Source organism: Saccoglossus kowalevskii, chromosome 6 (assembly GCF_978046115.1).
Source record: "Saccoglossus kowalevskii chromosome 6, keSacKowa6.1, whole genome shotgun sequence".
NCBI lineage: Eukaryota > Metazoa > Hemichordata > Enteropneusta > Harrimaniidae > Saccoglossus > Saccoglossus kowalevskii.
The window spans coordinates 14740072-14752815 of record NC_140646.1 but is presented as its reverse complement, the minus strand read 5'-3'; the positions used below and the strand labels follow the sequence as shown (position 1 = coordinate 14752815).

The following is a 12744-nucleotide window of genomic DNA, read 5'->3' as shown; positions in this document are numbered from 1 at the left end:
AGGGAGATAAGATTATCCCTGAGTGGTCCTAACAACAAGGGAGATAATATTATCCCCGAGTGGTCCCAACAACAAAGGAGATATTATTATCCCTGAGTGGTTCCAATAACAAGGGAGATAATATTATCCCTGAGTGGTTCCAATAACAAGGGAGATAATATTATCCCTGAGTGGCCCAACAACAAGGGAGATAATATTATCCCCGAGTGGTCCCAACAACAAGGGAGATAATATTATCCATGAGTGGTCCCAATAACAAGGATGATAATATTATCTCTGAGTAGTCCCAACAACAAGAGAGTGACATTATCCCTGAGTGGTCCCAACAACAAGGGAGATAATATGATCTCTGAGTAGTCCCAACAACAAGAGAGTGACATTATCCCTGAGTAGTCCCAACAACAAAGAAGATAATATTATCCCTGAGTGTTCCCAACAACAAAGAAGATAACATTATCCCAGATTGGTTCCAACAACAAAGAAGATAATATTATCCCTGAGTGGTCCCAACAACAACAAAGAAAATAATATTATCCCAGAGTGGTTCCAATAACAAGGAAGATAATATTATCGCTGAGTGGTCCCAACAACAAAGGAGATAATATTATTTCTGAGTTGTCCCAACAACAAGGGAGATAATATTAGCCGTGAGTGGTCCCAACAGCAAGGGAGATAATATTATCTGTCAGTGGTTCCAATAACAAGGGAGATAATATTATCGCTGAGTGGTCCTAACAACGAAGGAGATAATATTATCGCTGAGTGGTCCCAACAACAAGGGAGATAATATTATCCTTTAGTGGTCCCAACAACAAGGAGGATAATATTATCCCTGAGTGTTTCCAACAACAAGGGAGATAATATTATCCCAGAGTGGTCCTAACAACGAAGGAGATAATAATATCGCTGAGTGGTTCCAACAACAACAAGAGAGATAATATTATCCGTCAGTGGTTCCAAAAACAAGGGAGATAATGTTCTCGCTTAGTGGTTTCAATAACAAGGGAGATAATATTATCACTGAGTGGTCCAAACAACAAGGGATATATTATTATCCCTGAGTGGTCCCAACGACAAGGGAGATAATATTATCCCTGCGTGGTCTCAACAACAAGGGAGATAATATTATCCCCGAGTGGTCCTAACAACAAGGGAGATAATATTATCCCTGCGTGGTCTCAACAACAAGGGAGATAATATTATCCCTGAGTGGTCCAAACAACAAGGGAGATAATATTATCCCCGAGTGGTCCTAACAACAAGGGAGATAATATTATCCCTGCGTGGTCTCAACAACAAGGGAGATAATATTATCCCTGCGTGGTCTCAACAACAAGGGAGATAAGATTATCCCTGAGTGGTCCTAACAACAAGGGAGATAATATTATTCCTGAGTGATTCCAACAACAAGGAAGTCAATATTATATTATATTATTATCAATATTAGTTTTGTTAGACACCCTTGTTGATTACAGATTTCTGATTATCTGTAATTACTGATTAAATATTGTTAGTTTCGGCAAATGTTTTATGTTGTTAAATATACTGGTCAAGTTTCGTCGGACAGTTGCGAATATTTTACGTGTAAGTTGTTTCGCTGATTACAGATTTTTAATTATCTGTAATTAGCGAAACGAATCATTTACGTATTAAATATTATTTTCGGCAAATATTTTGTAAATACTGTGCGTATAAAACCCATTTTCACTGATTACAGTTTAATTTTCATTATGTGTGTTATCCCGTTTCGTTTCGTTTCTTCGATTACAATAAGACATGCGACGTCACAACTGGAGGCATATGGGGCACTTTTTAGCAGTAACTTTTTACCGCCCTGCACACATGCAGTGCCGAGGAAAATTTGGGGAAAATGTTAACGACGAAAAAGTTATATACCCTATATATAGAATATGTTTTGGAAATGCAGTCCCTCGTCCCCTTGGCAATTATCAGTGATTTTTCGTCTCCGGAGTGATACACATCGCAAATTTGGGCTCCCGGACGTCTCTAATAAATAACCAATCTAACCGCTGGACTGAATCATGGGAGGATGAAGTTCTACCTTCCATGACTGAATTAATGATATTATCAAAAAATCATAGAAGATAGGGCGAAAATCGGTCATTTTTGACCTCGACGCTCGGAAGGGCGATAAGACTCGATTTCCAATGACGCAGGTACTTTGTATGGGTCGGTTTCATTTGTTTCGAGTTAATTAGTTGTGTGTCTAGAAACATAGCAACGTTGTTTTTTTCGGTGAATTGACAACACATTTTCATCCAATAAAGAATTTTGATATGTCAATCGATTTTGTTTAAAATTATTTATTGGAACGTCTCATGTCCTCAACTCTCCCAAATTTGACAATGGTACTAGCCCAGAGTGGACTTCTTTTTAATTACGTCTTTGATTGTAGCAATGTTCCAGCACTGTACGTAAAAACGCACACTCGGAACTAAACAACATTCGCTTGAGCGTTTTTCTTGGCAATGACAGAATACACTCCACAGGTGCAAACACCGGTTACATCATTCATGGCAATCGATGATTCGAAAGCTGTCCAGGATACTGAAGATAGCTGTATTTAGTCAAATTATTCATTTTGATGTAATATTTCAACATTTGTGGTTCTGTGTGTGAAATCGTACCCCAGGCACTAGAGGTTGTAATGTTCCGCACGCCCGGTAGCATTATCCTAAAGGGCGGGCGGAACATTACAACATCCAGCGCCCGGGATAGTGAAATCGTATCGCTGTTGTTGACAGCAACGGCCGACGGACAGACTGCTGCCTGATTCCTGTGGTTCCCTTGATACTGGCAACTGACTTTCTATTTTTACTTACCTGACTGTTTTTGGTCGCCATTTTGTATATGCCAGTCATATATTGACAAGTAAGTAAACGGACCAGGGCATAGTCAACATGGGACTCGAGACAGGGGAGGATTTAGAGGGGCCGAGGGGGCCGTGCCCCCCTATTTTTCGGCCAACTTATCGGCCCCCCTATTCCAGAATTCTATAACCGCCCCTGCGAGAGTCACAAGTATGCCCGCAGATACACCAGACAGCATTAATGAACGAAATTCACATTACAATCGTAGCAGATACAATACTGCAAGGTGGAAATAACATACCTATTAAACAACAAGTGGATTTATTTTTTTGTACGAAAGCCATATAGGCGATGTTTTCTTACAAAAATTTGATGGGTATTTTTGGATTTGTTAAAAATTAGTAAAAATACTGTTACACTGTGCCTAATTGGTGGCGGGAATTAATTGCTAAGCCAAAGGTCTATAGAGTTGTGAACAAATATTTTGGTGATTATCACTGACCGCGAAAAACGCCCATCGCTAAGTGTCTTGTTGAAAGACAACAATAAATTTTCGCGCGCGTATGCGACTTTCTCCGTGAGCCTTTGCGTCGCCATGGGCCACTAAGACCACATCACTCGCGAGGGGCGCCCGAGGCAACGGCGCCGACGCATTCCGTTGTTAGATGTCATCAGGCGCACAGCCGTGTCACGTATAACGCGATATCAATCAATTCGCGTAACTGGGCAAGTTAATACGACAATAAAACGCAATTATTTTGAATATACAATTTCCCAAACTTACAATAAACTAACTGGATAAAAAAAGATAACCCGTCTTTTTGACGGATGCAAAACACTTCTAAAAAAACGTCCACATAGTTCGAACTATATTGTGCGGAATGTTATTGAGCAACATGGCAAATTCAAATTCAGTTCGTAGCAGACGAGAACTAGAATATTCTGTGCAACCGTTAGGCAAGTTAGTGTTTTGTGCGTGTTTCATATTTATTCTTCAAAAATGCGTGAAATCGTCCATATCCAAGCTGGCCAGTGTGGTAATCAAATTGGAGCTAAGGTGAGTGAGCGTTTGAAACAGTTGCAATATTATTTTGAACAAAGTTTATGAAAAAAACCGAAAGTGAAGGCGCCTCATATTCTTGTCAGTGCAAAAGCTTTGTCGCATTTCTCGCGCCTAAAAATAACGCGGATGCGTCAACAAAATTATGCAGGAATAAAATGAATTCAAAGCTTCTGTTTTTGCGGCACAGAAAGAATATAACAAATTTATTTTATTATTGCTTTATAATTTGTTTTATGTGAAATATGATGTGTGTTGACATTTTGCCGCTTTCAAGGTGACAGACAACAACATACTAGTATACATTGTTCGTAGTCTCACCGGAAAACAAAAGTTAATAATTTTGGAAGCATCTTCATCTCTGATCATATAAATTTCTAAGTTTAGTTGAATAGTCGAATGCACTTTCCTCAAATATTAATATGTGCAAAAAATATTTTTATGGACCACCGTCGTTATGTGACGTCATATGTTTACATTTTTGCCAACCAGTTTGCGAATATGCGATAACAAATTCCGCTCATTTATCAGCACTGTGCCCTTCGATCTGCTATGACAACGTTACTTGTAAGTTGTTAAACAGACACATAAATGTATATTATTTAATAAAGACATCAGTAAACAAGGTCGCTATTTTAACTTTGAGTGTGAATGACGTTCTTGCCAGCCAGTCACTGAGCACGCGCAGGCTCCCGCGCCCAGTACGTGAACCAAGTTTAGTTTTAAAGATGGGAAATGTAAGTCGTTTAGGAAAATTGTTTTGTTTGTGTGTGTATTCGAATATATTGTATATTTAATGGATAATGTTCTACATTGCCAATTAAAGAGCAAATTTTTTTTGGCAATTCTCATATTCTGAATAAGTGTTTGCCAAATTTCAAAGATGTATTTATCTATAATCAGATGTGATGCCATTTTAATTTCAAAAGTCACATTTTGGTGATTATTTCAAATTTACATTACCACGTTATTTGTCCACACTTCTGGAGCCAGCAATTTTGATTTAATCAGGAAAATATAATTCAGAATGAATTGGTTCGCCATACTAGTAGGTTTTGGTTACTGTCTGCCACTTAATTTTAGAGCAGTCATCCATTTCACATGTAAAAGCCAAAAACTATTGCAATTTTTCTGTGATTCATTTCAGTGATATCCAAGAGTAGGTATTGATAGTCAAATATAATACATGTCACTGTTCATCGCCACAGATGATGCAAATTATCATACAATATATGTTTTTTTTCTTTTTTTAGTTCTGGGAAGTAATTTCAGACGAACATGGCATTGACCCAACTGGTACCTATCATGGTGATTCAGACTTGCAGTTAGAAAGAATCAATGTATACTACAATGAGGCCACAGGTGGAAAATATGTTCCTCGTGCAATATTGGTCGATCTTGAACCTGGTACCATGGACTCTGTGAGATCAGGCCCCTTTGGACAGATCTTTAGACCAGACAATTTTGTGTTTGGTAAGTCATATGTGATAGTATACTAATTATAATGATTTGTTTGCTGTCATTTAAGTTGCATTTTGAATTGCAGTAGTGAACAGCACGTTTTTTTTTGAGATTCATACTTACAGACAAGAAAGGTGAACGAGTAGCTTAAAGTTGATTCCCTCCATTTTGCAGGTCAGAGTGGTGCTGGAAACAACTGGGCAAAAGGACATTACACAGAAGGTGCTGAACTTGTTGATTCTGTTTTGGATGTTGTTAGAAAAGAAGCAGAGAGCTGCGACTGCCTCCAGGTTTGTATTTTAGGTTTCTCTTTTCCTCATTGCATTGATAATTATATTAACTTTCATTGGAGTTTTACTTTCCAGTTTGTATTAATTTAAAGTTTAGGCTAACTGCATGATACTGTCAGATGAAAGAGCTCCACAAATGCAGGAGCATGCACAATTTATCAATTTTTGTTCTATACATATTCAACTTTTTAATTAGTCTACCATTTTGAGTTTTTAGCAAGTGATTTTAGGTAAGACATCACAATCACAAAAAATTTAATGAACGACACTTTTATTTATCTCCTTTTAGCAGTCAACAGGTTAATCTGTATAATCTGTATGAGCTACTCTCTTCGATAAGTTGTATAAAATATATGAAGATCAGGCATTTGGTAGAAAAATGCCAAAAATTTATATTTTCAGTTCAGTTGTCATAACAACCATTTCATCTGTGTGATTAACACTGGGATATTATCATGTTCTAAACGTTCAACTAATTTGAAGTCCTACTTTTAGAAGTTATATATAAAAATTCATTTTCTCAATATTTCACAATAGTGGCTATGATGTCATGAATTTGCCGAGAATTCTTTGTGAGAAAATCAAGATGGTGGACTTTACTGATGAAAAGTTGAAGAGCATTATGTTGTTAAACTTTAATTTTGTTTACATTCAGGGATTCCAACTTACCCACTCCCTTGGTGGTGGCACTGGCTCAGGTATGGGTACTCTCCTTATCAGCAAGATTCGTGAAGAATATCCAGATCGTATCATGAATACATTCAGTGTTGTTCCATCACCAAAAGTATCGGACACTGTTGTTGAACCATACAACGCCACCCTCTCAGTTCATCAACTTGTTGAAAATACAGATGAAACCTATTGCATTGACAATGAAGCACTCTATGACATTTGTTTCCGTACCCTGAAACTTACAACTCCTACCTATGGTGACTTAAATCATTTGGTATCTGCAACCATGAGTGGTGTTACTACCTGTTTGCGATTTCCTGGTCAGTTGAACGCTGATCTTCGTAAATTGGCTGTCAACATGGTACCATTCCCACGTCTCCACTTCTTCATGCCTGGTTTTGCTCCATTGACCAGCCGTGGTAGCCAGCAATACCGTGCCCTTACTGTGCCAGAATTAACCCAACAAATGTTTGATGCCAAGAACATGATGGCTGCCTGCGATCCACGTCATGGTCGTTATCTGACAGTGGCTGCAATCTTCCGTGGCCGTATGTCCATGAAAGAAGTTGACGAACAAATGTTGAATGTCCAGAACAAAAACAGTAGTTACTTCGTTGAATGGATTCCTAACAACGTGAAGACTGCTGTTTGTGATATACCACCTCGTGGCCTTAAGATGTCCGTAACCTTTATTGGTAACAGCACTGCTATCCAAGAACTTTTCAAGCGTGTATCCGAACAGTTCACTGCTATGTTCCGTCGTAAAGCTTTCTTGCATTGGTACACTGGTGAAGGTATGGATGAAATGGAATTTACTGAAGCTGAATCCAACATGAATGACTTGGTATCTGAATACCAACAGTACCAAGATGCAACAGCTGAAGAAGAGGGTGAATTTGATGAAGAAGAAGGAGACGATGAAGAAGCCGCATAAATACATTGTCACAAATACGTCATGCAAGGTTCAGAATAACAAAACAGTTTTAAGATCATTCAGTGATAGCCAAGTTTTTTTGTATTTGAGATAATGTTATTAATGAAATAAAGATCATCCATTCAATATTTGTCTGTCTGGATACACATTAATGCACAGAGTTCGAAGATGAAATGGGTATTAATAGAGTTCTACACATCCAAAGGCCTTGGATGCGATTACTCTTACGAGTTGGGCTTTTTTGACAAAAAATGAAATTGCCCCGTTCATCTCCGAAAACGTTTAGGAAGCTGCCATTTCTTCAGGATTTTAGACAAAATGGTTCAATTCAACAAATTTGACACAAAATAACACAACCTATGGTTTACCTAAGAGTATAGTACTTGTATGCAACCTTTCAAGTGAATTTAGGCAATATTTATAATCAGCATGGACATGAATTTAAACAAAAAATGGCTGCCAATATGCATGATTGTGAATGAATGTATCTCTAAGGTGCAGTCTTATAATTTAGCAATTTTGAGGAAACAAAATAGCCACCAGTCAGTATACTTGATCAAATGGAATGACTCAAGTTTTGGGTAAAAATGAATATTAATTATCTAATTTGAATGATAATTAACTGATTTCAAGCTGTTCCATGACTGTTCCACTGATATTTGAAGAACCACTCATTGGATTTCAATGAAACTTGGCACATGGATGCTCTGAACTAATGCGCAGATTTAATTAGTTTTGGGTAAAAATCTGTTAATATTATTAATTACCTAATTTACATAATGATTAATAAATTTTCGGCTTTTCCACTGATATCTCAAGTACTAATCATAACATTTCAATAAAACTTGGTACATAGATGTCATATGACACTACACAGACCTGGTAGTGTTTAGGGTAATATCAGTATATATTAATTACCTAATTTGCATAATTAATTAATTTTCAGCTTTTGATATTTCGAGTAGTAATGATCACATTTCAATGAAACTTGGTACATAGTTACTTGAGGACTGTGCAGAGACCTAATTAGTTTTTGGGTAAATATTTGTGCATATTACTCACCTTATTAGCATAATTAGTTAATTTTCAGCTTTTCACCTGATATCTCAAGTACTAATCATCACATTTCAATGAGACTTGCGACATTTTCTAGGACTGCAGAGACCTGATTAATTTTGGGATAAATAATTGTGCCTATTAATTACCTAATTTGCATAATTAGTTAATTTTGCTGTTCTATGGCTGTTGCACTGATGTCTACAAACCACTCATTGGATTTCAATGAAACTTTTAAAGAGTACCCATCACATTTCAATGAACCTAGGACTATACACCATATTAGTTTTTGGTAAATATGTATGCTTCTTAATCACTTAATTAACATAATTAATACTGATATCTCAAGTATTGATCGTCACATTTGAATAAAACTTGGTACATAAATGCTCTAGGACAATAGACAGCCTGATTAATTTTGGGTTAAAATCTGTTCATATTAACTCTCTAATTAGCATAATAATTAATATTTGTTGGGTTCTAATTACATTTCAATGAAACTTGGTACATTGTGCAGACCTTATTAGTTTTACACTTAAATCTGTTCATATCAGTTACCTGATTTACATAATTAGTTTTCAGCTATTCCAGCAATATCTCAAGTACAAGTAATTTTGAATTAATTTTTAATGTGTCTTCAATACTCTCAGCACACGGGAGTTCTTTCTAAACTTTCTTTGATTAAATTAATGTTTTTGTACCCGGACATTGAATGTCACTATTTGTATGTGCAAATTTCAAGTGCTGGTGCTGAGACATAGTGCATTTTTGCCACAGAAGTCATATTAATGTTTGGGACTACATGACAGGGCTGTGCAGCCATCTATCAAATAGCAATTTTAATAATGCACTATCCTTGTGCCAACCAGGCTTGGTCAACCACAAGCACCTGCAGACCTTAACCAAGGTTCCCCCAGAGTCGCATTCATTAGTTAATGAATCTGGGCAAGTGGAATTGGCCTTTTTATAGTCTGTGGCACACTCACCCAGGATAGGGATTGACCCTTTTTGGTGTTCAGCCTGAGGTAGGATTTGAATTTGGGTCTACTGATCATGAATCTGATGCAACAACCACTATACCAGTGACCGGTAACTATCATTGAGTTGGCATTGAAAAGAATAGGCTACAATGAGTTCATTGTCCATTTTTGCTAATTTCATCATATTGTTTATTTTCCAACAAAAAACCAGACTTTAGAGCAAGTTTAATATTCACTCTAACAGCTGACAAAAGTAATGCTTCTGTTGCACGAGCACAAGATGATGAGATGATGCTGAATGATTTCTGTATTCTGCAGGTAAGATATCCTATTTTGACATGTGCACATCAGTTACCTAATTTGCATATTAATTGGCCAAGTATCTCAACCACTCCCAGAATTGAATCCTGGTACATTGATGCTCTGGGATGAATAGATAATATTTGGTAATCGTTTTCCTAAGTAACTATTAAAGATAGCTAGACTGTTTGAGCAATGGCTCTTTATCAATAAGCTGTATACATATACACAGTACATGCAGTTCTTTCTAAACTTTGATTTTAAAATACTTCCAAGAGATCATGCATTAGTTAAAATACAAATATAAAATATATGATATAAATTAGAAGTGTTCATTTGTCTAGTTCACCATTCCAGTGCACTGCTTAAATATTTATATTTATGCATTTTTGGCTCATGTGCATAGCTAATTTGCATTCTAATTAAGTACTTTCAGCATGTCTTGCAAAAATAGTTGGCTCAAATAGGCCAAAAGGTGGTACACGCATTTACTGTTTTTGGAATTGAATGTCATATAAAATTACTTAGTATTATGTTAATTAGCTAGTTTGCATAATTAAATAAACCAGTTTTAAACAATCCATATTCATTTCACACAAAAGCAATTTTAGCATTTCTAGTTGATGGGGTCACATGACCACATGATAATACACATATTGATCAGATCTGTGAGAGCGTCTGCAATAGTGCTCTTGTTAGAACTCAGTACAAACTAACAGATGTACAAAAGAATGCTTGTAACCTGTCAAGAAGTGATATTTATATTATACTAGTAATGGTGAATCTCATGCAAAGTTTAATGAGATGTATTAATATATATTTAGATTTTCTTAGGCTTACAAATGTAAACACATTGTTTATTTACATTTATGATATTATAATGAACCAAATACAAGTCCGCTATAATTACAGACAACTGTTATGTGAACAGCATAAAAGGACAAGCGGGAAATGGCGGCATCAATTTAAACTCAATCAATATTGTACAGACAGACGATATTAGGATAGTGTAACACCCTAATATGTAAATTGTCTACTGGCTATATATATCGCAGTCTGAATACACATTTACCATCTGTTGTGTCGTCAGAGTGCGAAATTAGTGGCCAGAGACAATAAGAAATGGTGCGAAGGCTGCAATTGTTATAGTCTTTGTCTTATGACAGAGCTATGACACTTGGATTACAAAAGTAAATTCTTAGGATACAAGATATGGCGGTAACCAACAGTGTGCGTTTCTGTCGAGCCGGGTCAGAAGGGAATTTCTAAAAACATGCCATGTGTAGCTCGGTAAGCTTTACCAAATCTGTGTTCACACGCTTCCTTGGAAACGTTGTTCGAACGCTAAACGATCGAACTTTAGTCAGTTAATTTCATTATGTTATTTCTTTAATATTTTGGTCATGAGTTATACACATTCATACCAAGCGAATGTTGTAATATTTGTAGTATCTGTTCACTAGTGTGCAGAGTTTAAAATTAATTTACGCAGAATTTAAGCTGGCGCCTGGAGTTAGTTTGTAGATTTTTGACTTTACAGCGAGCGCAAGATATTTACATACACCTAACTCGCGCACCCGCTAGGTAATTACCGAGGGACTTTGCAACATCCCCAGACACTTTGCTAGACGCCCCAACGACCGTTGTAGACGCAATAAACTCTCACGTGACAGTTAATCAAAACACCGGACGCGGTATGCCTTTGATGTGTGGGCACGAGGAACAGGAGTAGTTGGAATATTCCATTGCTTTGTAGGTATAACAATCATTGATGTGTAACACTTGGAAGAAATATAATACGAACATAACACTGGAATTGAATATTAACAAGAAACGTTAAAAGTAAATTCCTTCGATTGTTAGTTTGTTGAGATGTTGTCAATGGGTTTATATACAGTCCTATTAAAAATATTATCATTGTGAGTGTCGCGTTTGCGCATAATGGCATGTCCCATCACAGGGAGCCCAGGAACTATAATCAACTGTAATATGCAGTCTCTATGAGCGGGGGGGGGGGGGGGGGTATCGGCTGGTATCTAGTGTAAGAAATAGACAAGGGATGAAGGCTCCAGCCAGCTCACATTTTTTAAACTCGAAAAAACAGACGAAAAGAATGAAAAATAAAATATAAAAAAAATACCAGGTTGTAGAATATTAGTTGCTTCTTCAAATTTCGCCAAAGCCCTACCTACATTTTACCGATATCTGCAGAATAAATCAAGAAAACTACACAAATTTACTCCATTTAGGAATTCCTAACGGTTTGCCGGAACGCATGGCACAGTTGGAGGCGTGGCCTGTTCAGCATTTGTCAACAACCAATCGCAAGACTGGTTACGAACCACATCGAGGTCACGACTAGGTTAGCCTTGCTCAACTGGTTCGTAACCAGTCTTGTGATTGGTTGTTGACTCTCCAGTATATCACCGTGATGTCAAAATGGAAACATCCATAGCAAATCATCCTGATGTAACTTCGCGGGACGTGGGACTACCCACTGGGACAGGGACGATCGAGCAGGCAAACATCGGGACATTCAACGCCGCAAACAATTTGCATGCACTTTTGGAGGCGGCCGCAATAGCTGGTCAACAAAATCAGTCAACAAACAACAAACAGTAAATTCGAAAATCAGATTTATATTTTGAGTTAGTCAGTATATGCTTTATTTGTTTCTCGTTGGTTTTTATCGTTTTAGCGCCTACCACATTGACTGAACTAAACTACATCATATGTAATGTTACCGTCATTATGCTATACTCTTGGTGAAAATAAAAAAAACTTGTTCATAATACACTTTATTGTACTATGTGTGCCGGATAACCACTAATATGTGTATTTTTGTGGCGGAGATCCATGTTTTTCATGGTTCTCGATGGCTTCGCTTCAGTGCTAAAGTTTAACGCAAGCCATATTTATATGACGTGTATTTCAGGATCGAAATACTACCAATTAGACTTTGCATGTGAACCGAACAAAAACTAATTCATGTAATAATTTGTTTTGTCATTTATTCAGGATAATAAATAATAATATTTTGAGCGCGCCCAAGCAACTCTCTAAATTTCAATGACATTTCACATTTTGTTGGCCAAGCAGATGCAGTGTCGCTGCTGCTTTTTCAACTCGGTCAGGTCACGGTGCTGTTGTTGGCGTTAAA

General features: G+C 37.0%; 1 protein-coding gene across 4 annotated transcripts; it reads left to right on the top strand.

The window, feature by feature from the left end:
* Positions 1 to 3831: 3831 nt before the first annotated feature.
* LOC100378745 (tubulin beta chain-like) lies at positions 3832 to 7374 on the top strand. 4 transcript variants are annotated; one of them, XM_085500750.1, is made up of 4 exons: positions 3832 to 3865; positions 5254 to 5364; positions 5527 to 5642; positions 6298 to 7374. In XM_085500750.1, exons 1-4 carry the CDS (start codon positions 3832 to 3834, stop codon positions 7246 to 7248), a joined length of 1212 nt encoding a protein of 403 aa, XP_085356876.1. In that variant the 3' UTR covers positions 7249 to 7374. The 4 variants fall into 4 exon arrangements, with proteins under 4 accessions (XP_085356876.1, XP_085356875.1, XP_002741272.1 ...); XM_085500749.1 differs by lacking the exon at positions 5254 to 5364 and adding an exon at positions 5145 to 5253 and having other exon boundaries at positions 3832 to 3888; XM_002741226.3 differs by having other exon boundaries at positions 3832 to 3888; positions 5145 to 5364.
* The last annotated feature ends 5370 nt before the right edge of the window (positions 7375 to 12744 follow it).